Raw genomic sequence first — 19,462 nt, 5'->3', positions numbered from 1 at the left:
CCTCACCAGCAGACCATGGCCAAACCACTCAATACATTCTCAAAACATACTGTACAGCAATTGCTGCATTCAAGGAATGGGTTACAGGAAACTACACCTTGGGTATCATGTGTTATTTCCGGCTCCGGGCGTGGTTAAATCTTTCTCTCAGGACGTATAACGCTGCTCACGTTGTTAGGGAGGGATTGGGGGGGGGGGGGGGAGGGCTGAACGCATGCTAAGGAGATGCCATCGGATCAGCTGCTGTCTTTCTGCTGCTGCTGCTGTTTGTCACGGTGGGCGTCGCTCATTTAAAAGCCTGTACAGCAGCTGTCCTTTGCCACTTCGTGTCTCTGCCACTCGTGTTGTGAAGGGGGGGCTGAACGCACGCTAAGGAGAAGCGGTCGTATCATCTGCTGGCTTGTTGTGAGCTGGTGAGCTGCATGTTCTGCTTGTCGTTGTTTTAAGAGCTGGGAGCACATGAAGTGTGTCTGCCAAAAGCATTCCAACAACTGCTAGGTTAGATGTCCGTGAACTTGTTTTAAATGTTATCTCACTGCCTCGTCTTGAGTTAAAGTGTCTCTTGTGGGACGTCAAATTGTCTTCTGAGAAGATCATGTCTCATCTCCCTAGTCTTCCTCCCAAGATTTTTTTTAATAATAGAGAGATGAGAACTGTACAGAGTTTATATCAAAGCAAATTGATTCTTTCTTTCTTAGAGACAAATACATCCTCAGAAGTCTCTGAAGGAATACTCTGGGAAACTCTGAAGGCTTTCTTAAGGGGACAGATTATTTCCTATCTCTTGCACAAAAATAAATCGGAAAACCTAGAAGGCATCAGAATTAACCAGTGAAATTACCAAAATAGATCAAGAACAAGCCAGGTTTCCAAATGAGGCACTAGATAGGAAAAACAGGCTTTGCATTCAAAACTCAGCCTCTAGACAACAAAAGTAATGGAACAACTTATTTTTAAATCACAACATCTTTACTATGAACATGGAGAGAAGGCTAATAAGATTTAAGCTCAAAAAATCCATAAGCACGAAGTTCGTAATGCAATCCCGGTAATTACCAACACAGACTGGGACGAAATCATTGACCACAAAAATATAATGCACACATTTAGAGACTACTATAAGTCCTTATATTCTACTCAGTTTGAAGAAGACAAGACACAACCTAATGTGCTTTTGGATGCATTACAGATACCACAACTAGATACTCTCAGTGCAGAGGAATTGGATAAACCTTAGGCACTCTCAGAATTACTAGATGCTATAAAATCACTTCAGAGTGGGAAAGCAGCAGGCCCCAATTTCTACCCTGCCGAATTTTATAATCAAATTTCAATTAAGTTAGCTCCCCTTTTTTCAGCAATACGTACAGAAGCCAGAGACAATAAAATTCTACCTCAAACTTTTCTCCAAGCATTAATTGCTGTATTTCCTAAGAAAAATAAGGACTTATTACAATGTGCATCATACAGACCAATCTCACTTCTGATTAATGATTTTAAGATACTCTTCAAAGTTCTATCTAGAAGGATTAAGAAAGTGCTTCCTTTGGTAATATCACAAGACCAAATTGGATTTATTAAAGGCAGACACTTAACTTCCAATCTTCGACACCTGTTTAATGTAATATATTCACCCACAAAGTCTAATACCCCAGAGATATTATTATCATTGGATGCAGAAAAAGCATTTGATATGGTTGAATCTTTTCACTACATTGGAGAAATTTGGGTTTGGCCCAAACATATGTACATGGATCAAACTACCAGTCCAGAAGTTTCAGTTTGCATTAACAACATTATTTCAGACTACTTCAAACTAGAACGTGTTCCTAGACAAGGATCCCCCCTGTCACCACTTCTATTTGCAATCGCTATTGAGCCACTGGCAGTTCGCTTTAGAAATGCTTGTGAGATAAAGGGGATTATCAGAGAGGGACTTGAACAGAAAATATCACTATATGCAGATGATGTGGTACTATATATATATCCAATCCACAAAATACTGTGCCTACAGTCCTAACAGTACTAGCAGAATTTCAAAAGATTTCTGGACTCAAAATTAATTTGAATAAAAGTGTTTGTTTTTTTCCCAGTGAACTCTCTAGCACACAGCATTAGATTGGACACCTTCCCTTTTATCATTGCAGATCAGTTTAAACACTGTGATAGTTTGAGGTCTCCGTGACCCCTTGAACCCTCAGACTAGACGTCAGACACCAGGTAAAAGTCCAAATATAATATTTATTATTATAAATAAGTGCACAAAGCACCCTCCTCTCCACAATACTCAATAATAATAATAACAATAAACAATAACCAATCCTCCACTCCCAGACGCGTTGCCACCCTTCCACCCAGCTCAGCTCAACATCTGGGATTTCCCATAGTCCTTTTATAGTCCTGATCCAGAAGTGTTTCGTCCTCTTTGTCCACGTGACTAGGAACACTTCCGGGTCATATAAAAAACTCTTCTTCACCCCGGAGGCATGTCGTTTCTTCCTGTCATGTGATCTTGACGCACCTCCGGGTTATAGGGTACATAAGAGTCCGACAACCTCCCTACAGCGACTCCTGGAGGCCCCCATGGTATCCAGCAGGGCTGTGCATATAAACTACAGAGTCCATGATGCTCTGCTGGAATTCGGGGCACGTTCATGCTGTCGGGAGAGCTCCTCCTGGCGGCCTGGGGGTGAGGGCCGGAGTAGAAAGCCGGCAATCCTTCACAATACCTAGGGGCAAACATCACAATTAAACATAAAGTGCTTTGTCAAGGAGTGGAAGACAGCCATTTACAGAATTCACTCTAGCTCCATATATGCAAAGCATACAATTATTTAACTTAAAATCTTTTATCAAGCACATTTGCCTCGTTTAAAATTGTCCAAAATGTTTCCAGGGCAAGATCCAACCTGCAAACTTTGCAATCGAGCTCCAGCCTCATTGGGCCATATGTTTTGGGTATGTACCAAATTCGCAACATTCTTTTTCAAAATCTTTAAATGCCTTTCAGACAGCCTTGGTATACACAGTCTTTTCAAATACACTAACAGCTGTGTTTGGTGTACTCCCAGACGGACTTAAAGTAGCGAAGGACAAACAAACTGTAATTGCCTTTAATTCACTATTGGCACATAGACTTATCTCACTCAACTGGAAAAATCCTAACCCACCTCTTTTAAGTCATTCGGCAACTGATGTTACATACTATTTGAAATTAGAAAAAAATCCAATTTTCACTTAGAGGATCTGTTCAAAATTGTTTTTAATCTGGCAGGATCTAATCAATAACATTTTAGAATAAGCAATGAAATTGGGGATAAGGATTTTCTCCCCTTTATTTCTACTCTTAAAGTTGTACTCTGGCTGTTGGCCTTACTCTCTTTCTCATGGGCGGGGGTTGACTTGAATTTGTCAAATTTGACTGGCTTGTATGGGATGTTACTTGCTGTTGATAAATTCAATAAAATATTTAAAAAAAACAAAAAAAAACTAGAAATTAACTTTAATTCAATGTCTTTTCAAAAGCCATTTTGTTTAGATAATAAGGTGGCCATTTTGTTGTTTCACTTGTCAAGATGTAGGTTCTGGTTGCTGGGGGCAAGGTCTCTATGGTCATGACATTGGGGTAATCGGTGAAGGGTTAAATGGTTGGCCCAACGGCCATTTTATATATGAGATTGGACCAAACCTAACAACTTACTTCTGTCTCAGATATTTTGATTAATAGCTATTGAAACAAAGCTGTGCCTTTTGACACTGATTTTTGGTTTACAATTTGGCTCTGACATTCTCTGTCTTTGACTTTTGGTTTTAACCCTCTCTCTGCCACAACTCTGTTCTTTCTTCTCTGTCACTCTCCTGTTTTCTGAACTGACTGTCCTTTTTGTATACAGTGTATTACAAACAGTACATTTTAATTAATTCTAAGTGTGTCTCCCATTGGGGATAAAATTCCTCCTGATGTCTTTCTGGAGTTTTTCATGTTGAAGGAGTTCAATTTTGCACTTTACTTAATGATCAGAAGCTTACCAAGAAAGTTAATTATTTTTTAAAGCTGTTTTTACTGCCATTTTAGAGTCATTTGCATGGATGTTACTTTGGCATTGTGTTCCATAATGGGTAATGTCATCAGCATGACCATATTAAAGTCACCATGTGCATTCATGGATTATCCAACTTTGCATAATAATAGCAATACTAGCAACTCCTATTTTTGTCACTTTTGACACTTTTTTTACATCTGACATTTGACTTTGATTTTTGGTTGGAAATTTGGCTTTGTAAATTCTCTTTCCGACTTCCAGTATCAACCCTTGCCTATTAGTCAACTATATCCTTTTCTCCTCATCTTCAATCATAAACATTTTTAACTGACTGCCTTTTTCAGTCAGTACACTGAGGTGAAAGAAAGGGTTCAATCATGAGCAAATCAAAATATTCAAAATGGCAGCAAGATGATGTCACCATAATACACTAAAATAAATAATATATGCAAACATGAAAGATGTATCAAAACTTACAAAAATTAAAAATAGCAAATAAATACATATCATGAGAGTTTTAAAATAAAATACTTCACATTGAAGCGGAGTCAGATATTCAACACTTATTTGAAAACAGATCACATTGTGGCTCTCCAAAGCTGTGGTTGGCTAACTGTTGTCACAGATGATCCTCAGGTAGGGAAACCTGGTACAGGTATAGTAATCCTTGTCATTGGTTATCCTCAGGCCACTGGGGCTACTTCCCATGAGTCATCACCATTCTACTGTCGCTCATTGTGATGCCTTTGCAAGACACAAATGATTCTCCAGTGTTAACCTATTTCTTGTTATTTGCTTTGGTAGTACATGTTATTGATTTCTATTTGTTTCCATTTCATAAATGCTCTTCTGTATTAACTCTGCTCTCAACCTTTTTAGGTTATTTCCTCAATACTCCCAGATGATGACTTTGCTGGGTTCGAGGCTCTTAGACCTCAGGTACCTAATTTCTCTGATGTTTTAAATAAAAGCGCTATTTCTGACTTTATATGACCGGGTCCTCTTGTCACCATTTTGCTTGATGTCCATGCCACTTTGCCTTGGCTCTTGAATTTGACAGCTTCACCTACATCTATAACTGGGAAATGCAGAAAGCACACTTGAAATTGCCGGTATGGTCAGAGATGACAGGAAAATTTCATAAGATGCTGAAATGCTAAACTCATTTTCATTTTCTACTCCTTTCAGAAACCAGGATTTTATGAACCTGAAACGTATGACAATCAGTAAGTTTTTTTTTTGTAAAAACTCTGGTAGCTTACTTTTGTACTTGTTGTTGAACAAAGCAGGTGAGGCAAGCTGACTACTTGCACCCCTTACAGTACAAGTAGCTCCTGCACAAGGTGGTCATCCTTATGACAGCTGCACTCTCTGGTCCAGTTATACTTGCATGCCACAGTCACTGTAATGACTGCTTCATCAGTTCTTATTGTACCGATGACAGGTGCACTCCCAGAGTCAAATACTTCTAGACGTTGAGCTGAGCTTTAATTTCTGCTTTACCTTTCTTAATTGTATTGTGATGACATATCTGGCTACATGATACTGAAGTGTTTTTTTTTTCTTTTTTACAGAGAACCCCGATACTTCAATGTAATATCTGGCTACTCTGAGCAGAGTGCCAGTGAGCTGCAAGTACAGCCTGGAGATACAGTATTTATGTTGGACCAAGGACAGCAAGGCCGGTCAATTGTAATTCATGATGGGAAGGTCTGTACTTATTTGTGCTTGTTTTTTCATGAGAACATTACTCTCATTAGATATGTGAGTGTTCATGTGGCTTTAGGTGTTCTTAGAATTGAGCAATATGAATTCAACCGGGATTTTAACAAACTTTGACACATGTAATGAGGATGTAACACAGTATTTTCAAATTAGAAAAGGAGAGGTAGAGTCTTAGTCTGGCAGTGTTTAATGTTTTAAATATTGCCAACATGACTTCTGCGCTGTGGGAAGAGGCTGATGGGATAAGCATGTGTTTTGTCTTGATAGAGTAATATATATTGCTCTACTTTCCCCTATTGTATTATTAATAAGTAGCTTTTGTCAGAATGCCTAATCTCACAGACTTACCACTGTTTATAAGGTATTATAGTATATAACTTGTCCCCACCTTCCCTTCTATATCTATAGGCAATTAGGTGTAGTAAAAAGACAAGCAGGAATTAAGTTACACATAAAACAATGTATTATTGGTAATATTCATAAATAATAATAATATGCAAAGTACATTTGAATATTGGCAACCATACAACCTGATTAAATGGTGATGTGTAGTTTCAGGCGGCACACAGACTTGTAGTTATTTAAAATGTCTTTAGTTAAGGCATCATTGGTGCTCAGCTTTCTTCAGAACAGGCTGTATGCCTGTTCCAATATGGCTGTTAAGCTGTGGTCTCCATTGTGTTGTCCTTTCTGTTGAAGGTGTGATTGTCTTCATCAGTTTGGTAAGAGAGATACTTCTTCATCATATATTGGTTAGTAAGAGAGAGAAAATGTGGTTGAACAAGCAGATTTATAGATTCTCTGTCCAACCCCTAGAGCCAATAGGCCATCATGATGCTTAAAAGCTTCTGATCCAAGCCAATTCCAAACTGCTATACTTCAGACCAATGGGGGAATACAACATCTTAAAACCTGCCACCCCCAAGACCATATGTCTTTATGACTTTCTTGCGGGGGTTGAAAGACGTTAGCAGAGAAATACTCACCAAACTGGTTTAAAGCACACCCTCCCCAAACTCTGTTATAAAATTCAGAGAGACCCATTCCTAAAGGGGGGGGTACACACTAATGTAACACTAAATCACATTGCTTTGCCTAAATTACAAATAAAGACATACAAAATATTTATCAAGTTATATGCAAAATCTTACACCACAACAGCATGCAAGACCTGAGATTCAGTGAAGAGTGGTGCTTTCTGAGTTGGTCTGGCCTGAGAAAGGAATTAGTAATAGACGGTGCAATAGAAGTATGAACTGTTGGAGTGAGACGCCTCTGGATCATTTAACAACATTTGAACATTAAAGCCAATTATAAATGACTGCCATCATTGCAATATTGTTGTTTATGTTTGTTTATTTTTCTCTGGCTTTGTAACGCCCCTACCAACAATCTTTACATGGTTTTAGAGGGTTTCTATATGAAGGATTATGAATATTCCATTAGTTTTTTAATTTAATGCTTTGAAGCTTTTTTGTGTCACTCGCATCTCCCATAGCCATGGGAACTATCCCAACATTCTGCAAGAGACACAGCAAAGATGACATCTGAATCAACAACATGTGTTTAAAGGGCATCCAAAGCTGTGCCATGGCATCAAACTTTATCATTCCAAAACTCTTTCTGTACCTTGTTCCTGCGATGTTTGATCTCCAGGTATTTGACTTAGTGTTCTCATTTCTTGGTTTCTAGTTCCTGCCTTGGGCTTTTTATCCTTTATGATTTTGTAGGCTAGATCTCCCAGTTTTAACCTCTGGCCTGTTTCCCTCAGTCACTCTCCTCCTCTGTTCTCTCACCAATATGACAAAAAGCTAAATAAAAAGGAAGTACTCATTGTTAAACTTTATGGAGTTTCAGGAGAGGAAAGTAGTGAAGCACAATAAATTTGTTACTATACTTAAGTGCATTTTTCACTTTACTTACGTAAGTAGATCTAACTGCGAATAGTTTTGCCCTTTACTCCACTACATTTTACAGCAAATATCTTCACTTTCTACTTCACGGCATTTCTGCATTGCAATGTTTTACATTTTACAGTCACATGACCGGTTTGTTCTTTTCAAACAGCTCTTTTCAGTAAGTCATGGAAATCATTTTGTGAGCACAAACGAATCAATTCAGTAGAGCAGGGGTCCCCAACCCCCGGTCCGCGGCCCACTACTGGTCCGCAGCCATCTGACAGATGAGAACTGCTGGCAACGGCGACTCACTCAGACTTTTCAGAACGCTTGGCGGGCGGGGCTTTGCAGCGGTGCAGAGAGAGGAGAGAGACCGAGGTGAGAGACTATTACAACAAAGTATTTTTATGGTCCCGACAGTTTCCCCATATGACATGAGTCTATAGAAATCGCGTTTCTACGAAGTACATTCAACAGATGCTTTTGTGGTCGCAGCTCAGTTGTGCACATTTGCACAACGATCCCCAAACAGAAACATTGTAAAAAAATCTCTTTCTTCGAACTTTCCTCGTACTGTTTTAATTTTTTTTTTTTTTTTTTTTGCTGTTTTTGTTGTCTGTGGTTTTCAGTGATACTTTTTGCTTATTGTTTGTCAACATTTGAAAAACATCCATTGGAATTTAACTCATTGTCACCCTCCTATAGAAATGGCAGACACGAAAAAAAGATAGCAGTGTTAATGTTTGTGATGTGCAATCTGTTGGAATGGCAAATGTAAAGCATATGTCTTTGTTATATGCAAAAAAAGAAGAAAAATCTCAGATTGCAAACGTATGCGAACTGCTTAATAACTTTAATAATAATAGAAATGTTATGTAAATTGTGTATAAAACGGCCCCCCCATCGACCGGTCCGTGGAAAAATTTGCATCTAATAAAGTGGTCCTTGCTGTCAAAAAGGTTGGGGACCACTGCAGTAGAGCACCACATGAGTGCTAAAATGCATGCATGATGTTGTTGTCCTCTTTCATTTGGTTTCTAAAACCATGAGTCACGGACATGTCTGTGATGATTCATTGCATAATTGTGTAGTAAAATTAACCGTAACATTGTATCCACCATACTGTATATTTTATAATACTGTATTGAAAAACTCAATATGTTATTAGATCAGGGATCGTGTGTAAACCTTTAAGTCATTTCAAAGTACTGGAGGTGTCCAGGGGCTGATAATCATGAGATGCCTATGACCCCTGATGCCTATGAAATCTGACACTTTTAGATAGAGACAGCCTGTCTAATACAATGTCTGAGATGAGCATCAGTTATGTCAAAATTGGTTTAGAGTTTTAACAACAAAAGGTCAAAACATTTGAATAATTAACTGCTTTGTTGACTAGAGCCTATTAAAGGACATCAAGATATCTGACAGATGTGGGAGCTCTCAAACAAAATAGTACTTTGGCAACACTTTGTCATTATCCCATCTCTTGAGACTGGCTCCAATTTCCTAATTGCAATGTTTTTCTTGAGCAACATATCTTTTGAATGAGCAGTAATTGTACTTATGTCTTTTTTTATTTATAAGAGGTGAAAGAGTGGAAAACTACTCTTACAAGTCCCATCATGAACAAGCACACTGATTTGGGCTATATTGTTAATATGGTTGATATCCTATAATTCATCAAGCTGCAAGGAAGTGTTAGATATGGCAAGCCGCTCATTACTACTTCTTTTGGTATAGATGGGACACCAAGTAGCATATTGCTTATGATAGCTTTGCTGTCAGCTTAAGTTTAAAGTTTTGAGTTAGCAGCCAACACCATGACGTCCTTGAACCTATCATCATTACAAAACATTTTGTTTTTGCTTAACTTTAAGATGTTTAAAATGAAAAGTTATGGCCCTCAGGTGCAGTGCTGATGCATTTGTGCACAGAGGATGCTCACCTTGATCTGTTTATAATATAAGCGTTCAGCGTGCGACAATGTGCACGATTTCAGAATCCCTTGCCTTTTCCCCCACAAAGTTTTTTCTTTGTCTTTACCTTTCAATCTTAAAGCTGTTTCCATTTCTAAATGTTGTAACAAAGAGCCAAAAGGAGATAATAAATCTAACCTCGCATATTCAAATAAAATGCTATGTATAGTACGTTGAAAAAGAAAACAAACATTGTGGCGATGTGAGTCATCAAGTTAGAATGATTAAGATGGTGTTGCTTTCTGGTGACAAAGGTTCTTGGCTGGAAGAGGCGGGTGGAAACATAGTTGTCAATCTTTTGGTCTGCGGAGAGAGGAAGAGAAAAGGCATTAGTCACCCTCTGGCTTCCTCGCGGAAGATTACAATGATCCAAACCCTTAAACTGTCCCCTATGCGCATTCATGTGACAATGTACATTTCTTAAATGGTAATTAGTCTATAATGTACAGTATACATGTATTTTAATACACATTTCCATTACACAGCAAAATTACCAGTGCTAACATTATAACTAGAAGAGTTCATTTAACTCTTAAAAAATATTTGGAAAGTGAATATCTGGATAGCAAATATATGTGTAATTACATGTAGAAAATAAGATTGACTTTAATATTAGTAACCACACCTGCTCAAAACATGTAACATTAAGAAGAGGCTATCAGCTAGTAACTTACTAGTTGGGGTTGGTCCTGTTGTAGGGAAACATTAGCAAAGTCTCAACAAACAACTATTTTAGTTTTATTTAGAAACAGAAATACAAAACATACCAGAGACTGATACAATACAATACAATACAATTTATTTTTGTATATCCCAAAAATCACACAAGTAGTACCGCAATGGGCTTTAACAGGCCGTGCCTCTTGACAGCCCCCCAGCCTTGACTCTCTAAGAAGACAAGGAAAAACTCCCAAAAAAACCCTTTCTACGGAAAAAAGGGAAGAAACCTTGTGAAAGGCAGTTCAAGTACAGAGCAGAATTTAACAGAAGGTGATATCCCATAATATGATTTGGATTTGTTTAGTGTCCTGGAGACCTCAGCCATCAAGCTGCCTCCCCCATTTGGCCATTCCACAGCTGAAACAGCGCTGGGCCAGCCAATCCGATGAAAGGACCCCTCTACCCCACGATTCATGCGATCCTCCATCAGGGATGACTTTACCTTAGGAAGGCAAAACAACTTGGCAGGTGGGCCGTGGCAGCAAGTGCCACATTTGAGTACCGAGAAGAGAAACAGAATAGGTGAGGGTTAGTAACAAATTATAACAATCATGTTACTTATGTTTTAGTGGTAATGACTAACAACAGAGATGCAGTCTGTACAGTTAATCAGCAGCTCTAGTCAGGATATGCTAAACTGAAGTAGTGAGTGTTCAGCCAGGATTTAAAGGCTGAGATCGAAGGGGCATCTCTTATCGTAGCAGGCAGACCATTCCACAGTTTAGGGCCCTGTAACTAAAAGCTCGACCTCCCACTGTTATTTTATTAATCCTTGGAATCATAAGCAGACCGGCATCTTGAGATCTTCATGTGCGTTCTGATTTGTAAGTCATTATAAGTTCAGATAAGTAAGCCGGATCTTGGTCATTTAATGCTTTATATGTTAAAAGGAGGATTTTGAAATCTTCCCTAAACTTAACCGGGAGCCAGTGTAAGGATTTAAGAACTGGAGCTATGTGTTCGTACTTTCTTGTTCTTGTAATAATTCTTGCAGCAGCATTTTGAAGAACAGTTTGAGTATCCAGTGAACACCACATTGCCGTAGTCAATTCTACTAGAAATAAATGCATGAATTAATTTCTCAGAATCTTGTTTATTTAGAAAGCGCCTTAATTTCCCAACATTTTTATGATGGAAGAAATATGATTTGGACAACTTTGTAATATGCGCTTTAAATGACATGCTAGAGTCAAAGATAACTCCATGATTGTGGGCTGATTCAGTAAAAATAATGCTGATTCCAACTAAGTTAAATGATGACAAAATATTGTTGTGATCAGCGTCATTCCCTCCAACAATTAACGTCTTTGTTTTATCAGAGTTTAAAGACAAGTAGCTCTCATCTGTCCACTCCTTTAATTCATTAACACAACTAATTAAAGACAACATTGGAGAAACTTCATTTCATATAAATGAAAGGTATAACTGGGTGTCATCTGCATACGAGTGAAAATTAACATTATGTTTCCTAATGAGAGATCCCAGTGGAAGCATGTAAAGTGAAAACAGTAAAAGTCCCAGTACTGAGCCCTGCGGGACACCATATCATATGACATCATCCATTCTGCTGTTGCTAAGTTACAAACGCAGCACCCTGAGGTGCTTATGCTAATCGCTGGAGACTTTAACCATGTGACGCTGGACAAAACATTACCTGCATTCTCCCAGTATGTGGACTGTAACACCTGGGGAAATAAGACTATTGATTTACTGTATGCAAACGTTAAAGACACATACAGCGCCACCCCGCTGCCTGCGCTTGGGAAAGCAGATCATAACCTGGTTCTGCTTCAGCCTCACTATAAACCAAAAGCGAGAGTCCTACCTGTAACCACACGATCATTCAGGAAGTGGACCCCGGATGCTGAGAATACTCTGAGAGAATGTTTTGGAACTACAGACTGGGATATCCTGCAGGGATCTCATAGTGAGAACATTGAGGAAGTTGTTGACTGCACTACTAACTACATCAACTTCTGTATGGACATTGTAGTACCAGTAAGAACTGTACGCTGCTATGCTAACAACAAACCATGGATTACAAGTGACATCAAGGGCCTTTTGAAACAGAAGAAAAGGGCTTTTAAAGACGGTGATCAGCATGAGCTCATGCGCGTGCAGAAGGAACTCCGAGTCCAGCTCAGGGCGGCGAAGGAGCTGTACAGGAGAAAGCTGGAGCAGAAATTGCAGAATAACAGCATGAAGAAAGTGTGGGATGGGATGAAGATCATCACTGGCTGCAGCTCGAAGCGGGGTACCACCATCGAGAGAGACGTGAAGAGAGCAAACCAAATGAACAACTTCTTTAACAGATTTGACCACCCTAACCCACTCTCACTCTCACCTCGGAGTATTGCACCCTCCACACATCCTTCTGCTGATACCAGCATAGGAAAGACATCCCCACCCATAATTACAACAGTGCAAGTGAGCAGAGAGCTGAGGAGACTTCGTGCCAGCAAAGCAGCGGGTCCAGATGGAGTATCGCCACGACTGCTGAAGGTCTGTGCATCGGAGCTGGGGGGTCCTCTACAGCGCATCTTCAACCTGAGCCTGGAACAGGGGAGAGTCCCAAGGCTTTGGAAAACATCTTGTATCACCCCAGTCCCAAAGGTATCACGTCCTAGTGAGCTGAATGACTTTCGGCCTGTTGCTCTGACATCACATGTGATGAAGACCATGGACAGGCTGCTGCTTCACCACCTTAGGCCACAGGTTCAACACGCCCTTGACCCTCTGCAGTTTGCATATCAGGAGAAGGTGGGAGCGGAGGATGCCATCATCTACATGCTACACCGATCCCTCTCCCACTTGGACAGAGGCAGTGGTGCTGTAAGAGTTATGTTTCTAGACTTCTCTAACGCCTTCAACACAATCCAACCTCTGCTCCTTAGGGACAAGCTGACAGAGATGGGATTAGATTCATACCTAGTGGCATGGATCGTGGACTATCTTAAAGACAGACCTCAGTATGTGCGTCTTGGGAACTGCACGTCTGACATTGTGGTCAGCAACACAGGAGTGCCACAGGGGACTGTACTTTCTCCGGTCCTGTTCAGCCTATATACATCGGACTTCCAATACAACTCGGAGTCCTGCCATGTGCAAAAGTTCGCTGATGACACTGCTATTGTGGGCTGCATCAGGAATGGGCTGGAGGAGGAGTATAGGGACCTAATCAATGACTTTGTTAAATGGTGCGACTCAAACCACCTACACCTGAACACCGGCAAAACCAAGGAACTGGTGGTGGATTTTAGGAGGCCCAAACCCCTCATAGACCCCGTGATCATCAAAGGTGACTGTGTGCAGATGGTGCAGACCTATAAATATCTGGGAGTGCAGCTGGATGATAAATTAGACTGGACTGCCAATACTGATGCGCTGTGCAAGAAAGGACAGAGCCGGTTATACTTCCTTAGAAGGCTGGCGTCCTTCAACATCTGCAATAAGATGCTGCAGATGTTCTATCAGGCAGTTGTGACGAGCACCCTCTTCTACGCAGTGGTGTGCTGGGGAGGCAGCATTAAGAGGAAAGACGCCTCACGCCTGGACAAACTGGTGAGGAAGGCAAGCTCTATTGTTGGCATGGAGCTGGACAGTTTAACATCTGTGGGAGAGCGAAGGGCGCTTTGCAGGCTCCTATCAATTATGGAGAATCCACTGCATCCACTAAATAGTATCATCTCCAGACAGAAGAGCAGCTTCAGTGACAGACTGCTGTCACTGTCCTGCTCCACTGACAGATTGAGGAGATCGTCCCTCCCCCAAACTATGCGACTCTTTAATTCCACCCGGGGGGGGGGTAAACGTTAACATTTAACATTATACATAGTTATTGTCTGTTTTTCACCTACATTATTATCATTCTTTAATTTAATATTATTTATTGTATCAGTATTCTGCTGCTGAAGAATGTGAATTTCCCATTGGGATTAATAAAGTATCTATCTATCTATCTATCTATCTATCTATCTATCTATCTATCTATCTATCTATCTATCTATCTATCTATCTATCTATCTATCTATCTATCTATCTATCTATCTATCTATCTATCTATCTATCTATCTATCTATATCTTACTTCTGTGTATAATGATGGAGTACTGTCACCACATTTCTATACATATTGGAATCGATTTGATAAATAAGAACTAAACCAAGCGAGCACAGTGCCTATAAGCCCAATATCATTTTCTAGCCTGTGCAGTAAAATAGAATGGTCAATGGTGTCAAATGCTGCGCTTAAGTCTAACAACATAATTATAGTGGAGTTTCCTTCATCAGAGGATATCAGAATGTCGTTTACAACCTGCGTTAGTGCCATTTCTGTACTATGATCAGTGCGGAAACCAGACTGGAATTTTTAAAATAAATTGTAATGCGTAAGGTGTGACTGAAGCTGATTGGTGACTACTTTTTCTAATATTTTAGAGAGAAAGGGTAAATTTGAAATAGGCCTATAATTATTTAGTATGTGTGGGGTTAGGCCTGACTTTTTAAGTAATGGTTTAATGACTGACACTTTTAGGGCATGAGGTACTGTGCCATGCAATAATGAACTATTGATCACTATTGAACTATTAATGTTTAGAATAGGCACTGCAAGAACATCCATTGCACATTCTACTAGTTTTGTTGGCACTGGATCTAGGGAATAAGTAGTGGGTTTCATTTTAGAAATTAAAGTTAAGACTTCCTGCTCTGTTACAGGATTATAATTACTTAAGTGCTGAATGCAATGTGAGGCAGGGTCTGCTAAGCTAGTATGCGGTTTGTACTTTGATGCTGAGAGATGGGATCTTATATTTTTAATTTTCTCATTGAAGAAGTTCATAAAGTCTGTACTGCTAATATCTGTTGGTATTTTGCACTGTAGATCTGAATTATCATTTGTTAGTTTAGCAACTGTTCTAAACAGTACCCAAGGATTTAATGCTGATGTCAGCATTAAATTTCAGTGATGCCCCAATGACAAATTAAAACCCCACTACTAGCTGTGCTCACTGTAGTGATAGATTTGTCATTAATGCAACTACTTCTGTGATGGAAAATGTACAACTAGCCAGCCGACAAATGTCAAAGGAACGGCCAGGTCATAAATTTGTGTTATATTCAAGAGCCACAGACTCAATCACTATTAAAGTTACTCCCATTTCTGCTACAGCCAGTAAGGCATGCATCTTTGTAGCTCATTGAAACATCAGTGAACAGTATGTGGCTGGGAAAAATGTGATGTTGGCATTTTTGTATTAATCTAATTAAGGACAGATTCACTTGTGTATTTATTCAGGGACTGGCAACGCACATATCAAATATGCATAGACAAATTGTAAGGAATTGAGTCCAACTGTTTGCTGTTATATAAGGCTACTGGTGAAAATTATAACAGATGTTATTTGGGCATTTGTGCCTTTGAAATTAACTGGTATGTCTTTTGTATTGTCAAAACGTAGGCAGTCAGTTTATCTTCAACATTTTTAAATTGGTTTAAATTTCATATTAACAAATATCATTCACACTAGTCGTCCAAATAAAAAAACAATAATGCCATTTACATTGGTATTACTGGACTTCTAAAATGTCCATTTGGCCCACCCTTTTATGAAATCCTGTCACCGCTATGGCCCCCAACTTTGGCACAGGATGGAACCAATCAAATAAAAGTGCATCATTCAAACAAATAAAGTATTTATTTGTATTAATAGGATGTCAAACACAGTCTAATAACTTCATTATACTAGTTGTATATACTAGTAGATACTGTACTACATAATTTACACCAGAATAATTGGAGCCATGATTAGTCTGCTTTACATGAAAAGCTGGCAATTGGAGAAAAACATAATAGCCTATACACACCTTGCATTCAATAATAATGAAAAACAAATAAGGTAAAACACACCTTGTAGAAACACAACTTGGAGAAATTATGTGATGATTGTTTTTCTTTCTCAGAATCGATTATAAAAATCAGTCACTAGTTCGCTCAAACTGAGACTGCCCTCACTAAAGTGGCAGTGCTGGATTTTGCAGGCATGTAACATATGGTGGCTAAAGCTCACAAGCTACACACTATAGAGATAGCAATAAGGTTTACTTGACTGATTCCGTAGAGGTACAATCAATAACATTATCACCATCAACATTATCTCTGTTTAATATCCTAACTCAACCAACCAAAATAGGCTAATGCTTATCAGCATGTCTAAGTAAAGTAGAAAACACAACTAGAAAAGACATATAATAATAATTAGTAAATTAGTTGCCCTATCTTACAGAGGCTTCTGTTGGTATAATTTTCATCAAAGGTTCTCTGACCTCTGATCCTCTATCTTGGGTATAACATTAAACTATATCAAGTTGGAGGACCAAATCTTGGAGGTTGGTGGAAGTATTATCAATTCAGCCACTATAAAAAAAAAACTTCATGCAGCTCTGAAACGGCAGGCAGGGCTTCTGTCTGCTCTCCACAGAGAGTAGCTCTGCTGTACCTGCCAATAGGAAAGCTGCTCGCATTATGAGGGCAGGGTGAGGGAAGCTCACGGGAGCCTGATCCCCGGAAGAGTCAAAACCATTAGAGAGCGAAATGGGTCAGACTCTCGGTTCCCAATCAGGCTAGGCACATGGAATGATGATAATTTTTCTCTGCTTTGGAGGCGCTTCATAAACTCCACATTTCAGTGGCGGCCATCTCTGAAGTGTGCAGAGCTGGGAATGGCCAGATCTCTATAGGTGGGTACACCTTTAATTGGTCTGGTTACTCTGATGACTGTCATACTCAGGGAGTAGCTGTTGCTGTGGCAGATCGGCTCCTTGGTAAAAGTGGTTTCATGTTCCTTGATTTTGCAAAAGGTCAGGTGCTGCAGATCAGTGGATCCTGGTTCCAGTGCCTGGAGCTGCATTGTTGGACTTGGTACTCCAATACTGGTGGTGTGGTGAAGGAGATTAATCACATCCATGTGGTCAGACACTAGAGGCTCCTACAGAACTGCAGGGCCTACAGAAGTGCCCAGTTTGTGAATTCAGACAACAGACTTTTTGTTACTCTGATCCAGCTTAGGTCCAAAAGGCTACCAACAACTAGAAGAGTGAGGCTGGCCCTGGCCGGAGTCCAAGATCATGCTGTTTCTAATGAGTTTGCACGCAGTTTGCTGCTGATCCTAATGTGTCTTGGTGGCACAGTCTCTGAAGGCTGCTGAGGGTTGTGTCGGTGCTGCCTGTGTTCCCAGAAGGAGGTGTTTCATCTTGATGGGCACCTTGGATATCATCAAGAGGAGTCACAGCACACAGTTTGAAGGCAAATCCACTATGAGCCGGGAACGTTTTTTAGAGGAATCTGTGAGTAAGTGATACACCATCTATGGCCTAGTGACCCACATCTTGCTTACAGAGGAATCGAAGAATTACGCACATCTGAATCTGTTCTTGGATAGTCGCAGTCAGTGTGGGTGATTAAAGGATCCTTACAGATGATGATGCAATTGTGACCCACTGGGCTGGCTACTTAGAGCAGCTGTTTAAAGCTGATCCTCCAGCGAGGACGTTGGACTTCTGAGGGTCCACAGTTCTTGAGGCATTGAACCACCCAGTCCCACTTAGATTGTACAGGTGGTGAACCAGTTGAGGGTAGGGAAGGCGCAGGGATCAGTGGTATTCAGGATGAACTTCTCCAGGCTGGTGGTAAGGCTATCCTCCTTGAATTGCAAGCAATCTATGCTTCCATTTGGGATACAGGCATCATCCTAACTGACTGGAAAATGGAACTTGTTGTCCCTATCTGGAAAAAGAAGGGTGATTGCCTGGATTGCGGCAACTACAGGGGAATAACACTGTTCTTGGTGTCTTGCTAGGGTCATGCTCATTAGAATTCGTGATCACTTGCTCACCTACTAGCAACTGGAGCAGTCTGGTTTTATGCCTAAGAAGTCTACCATTGACTGCATCCTGGCACTGAGGGTTCTCATGGGCGCAAACACGAATATCAGTGGAGTTTCTTGGCAGCCTTTATCGATTTTCATAAAGTGTTCAACTCATTTGATCAAGCTGCTCTATGGGACATCCTGAGATGCTGGTTGTCACTGGTCCTGTGAGTGCTGTGCAGAGTGAAGGTAGAACCTCTACGTTTTTCCAGTTGATTCTAGGGTTTGTCAGGAGTGTGTTCTTGCTCCTACTCTGTTCAGTGTTTGCAAGGACTGGGTGTTGGGAAGGTTAGTGGGGTCCAGCGGCTGTGGGGCATTTGTTGGTGAAGAGAGATTCACTGATCTTGACTTTGATAATGATGCTGTGATCTTGACGGAATCAATGGAGGTTCTGATCGGGGTTCTCGAGAGACTGAGCGAGGAGTCTGAGTGTCTGGGCTTGCAAGAGTCTTGGATATAAACCAAGTTTCCAGGCCTTTAATGACTTCTTGGGAACAGCCATCAACATTGTGTCTGTCTGTGGAGAGAATGTTGACCTTGCCGAGAGGTTTACTTACCTCAGCAGCGACATTCATGTCTCTGGTAACTCTTCCTATGAAGTCAGTAGATGAATTGGGAGAGTATAGGGGGTCATGAGTTCGCTGGAAAGGGGTGTGTGGGGTTTCCCAATATCTTGCAAAAGGACAAAGGTCCAAGTCTTTAGAGTCCTAGTGCTTCCTGTTTTGCTCTGTGGTTGCGAGACATGGACGCCATCCAATGACCTGAGATGAAGACTGGACTTCTTCGGTATTGTGTCTCTTCAGAGAATCTTTGGGTATCACTGGTTTGACCTTGCGTCAAACGAGCACTTGCTCACGGAGTCCCAAATGAAGCACATTACCTGCATTGTGAGGAAGCATCAGTTACGGCACTATGTCCATGGGGTGCGATTCCCTAAGTGTGATCTGACTCACAGGATTCTCATTGTTGAGAGGACCAAGCTGGACCAGGCCAAGGGGTACGCTAATGTAACACTTGTCTGCGTCGGATAGATGGTCATTTCAGGGGGTGGGACTGGATTGCGTGTCTGTCTTGGGGGATGGCAATCAGGATCCTGAGCTGTTTTATTGTATAATGGGTGCGGCAACAAACTGTACCAATGAATGCTCCCCAACTTTACCTGATTTGTTCCCT

General features: G+C 40.4%; 1 protein-coding gene across 2 annotated transcripts in view; it reads left to right on the top strand.

Annotated features, from left to right (window-relative positions):
- Positions 1 to 19,462, top strand: part of LOC114658150 (NADPH oxidase activator 1-like) — a 46,918-nt gene that overhangs the window by 15,933 nt on the left and 11,523 nt on the right. For both annotated transcript variants that reach the window (XM_028810229.2, XM_028810228.2), the window contains exons 7-9: positions 4,923 to 4,982; positions 5,232 to 5,269; positions 5,618 to 5,753. In XM_028810229.2, coding sequence (XP_028666062.1) covers positions 4,923 to 4,982; positions 5,232 to 5,269; positions 5,618 to 5,753 — 234 coding nt within the window. The remainder of the gene's footprint in view (positions 1 to 4,922; positions 4,983 to 5,231; positions 5,270 to 5,617; positions 5,754 to 19,462) is intronic.

Source organism: Erpetoichthys calabaricus, chromosome 9, assembly GCF_900747795.2.
Source record: "Erpetoichthys calabaricus chromosome 9, fErpCal1.3, whole genome shotgun sequence".
In the NCBI taxonomy this organism is placed as follows: Eukaryota; Metazoa; Chordata; class Cladistia; order Polypteriformes; family Polypteridae; genus Erpetoichthys; species Erpetoichthys calabaricus.
Note: the sequence above shows the minus strand (reverse complement) of the source record. Positions and strands in the feature narration are given on the sequence as shown.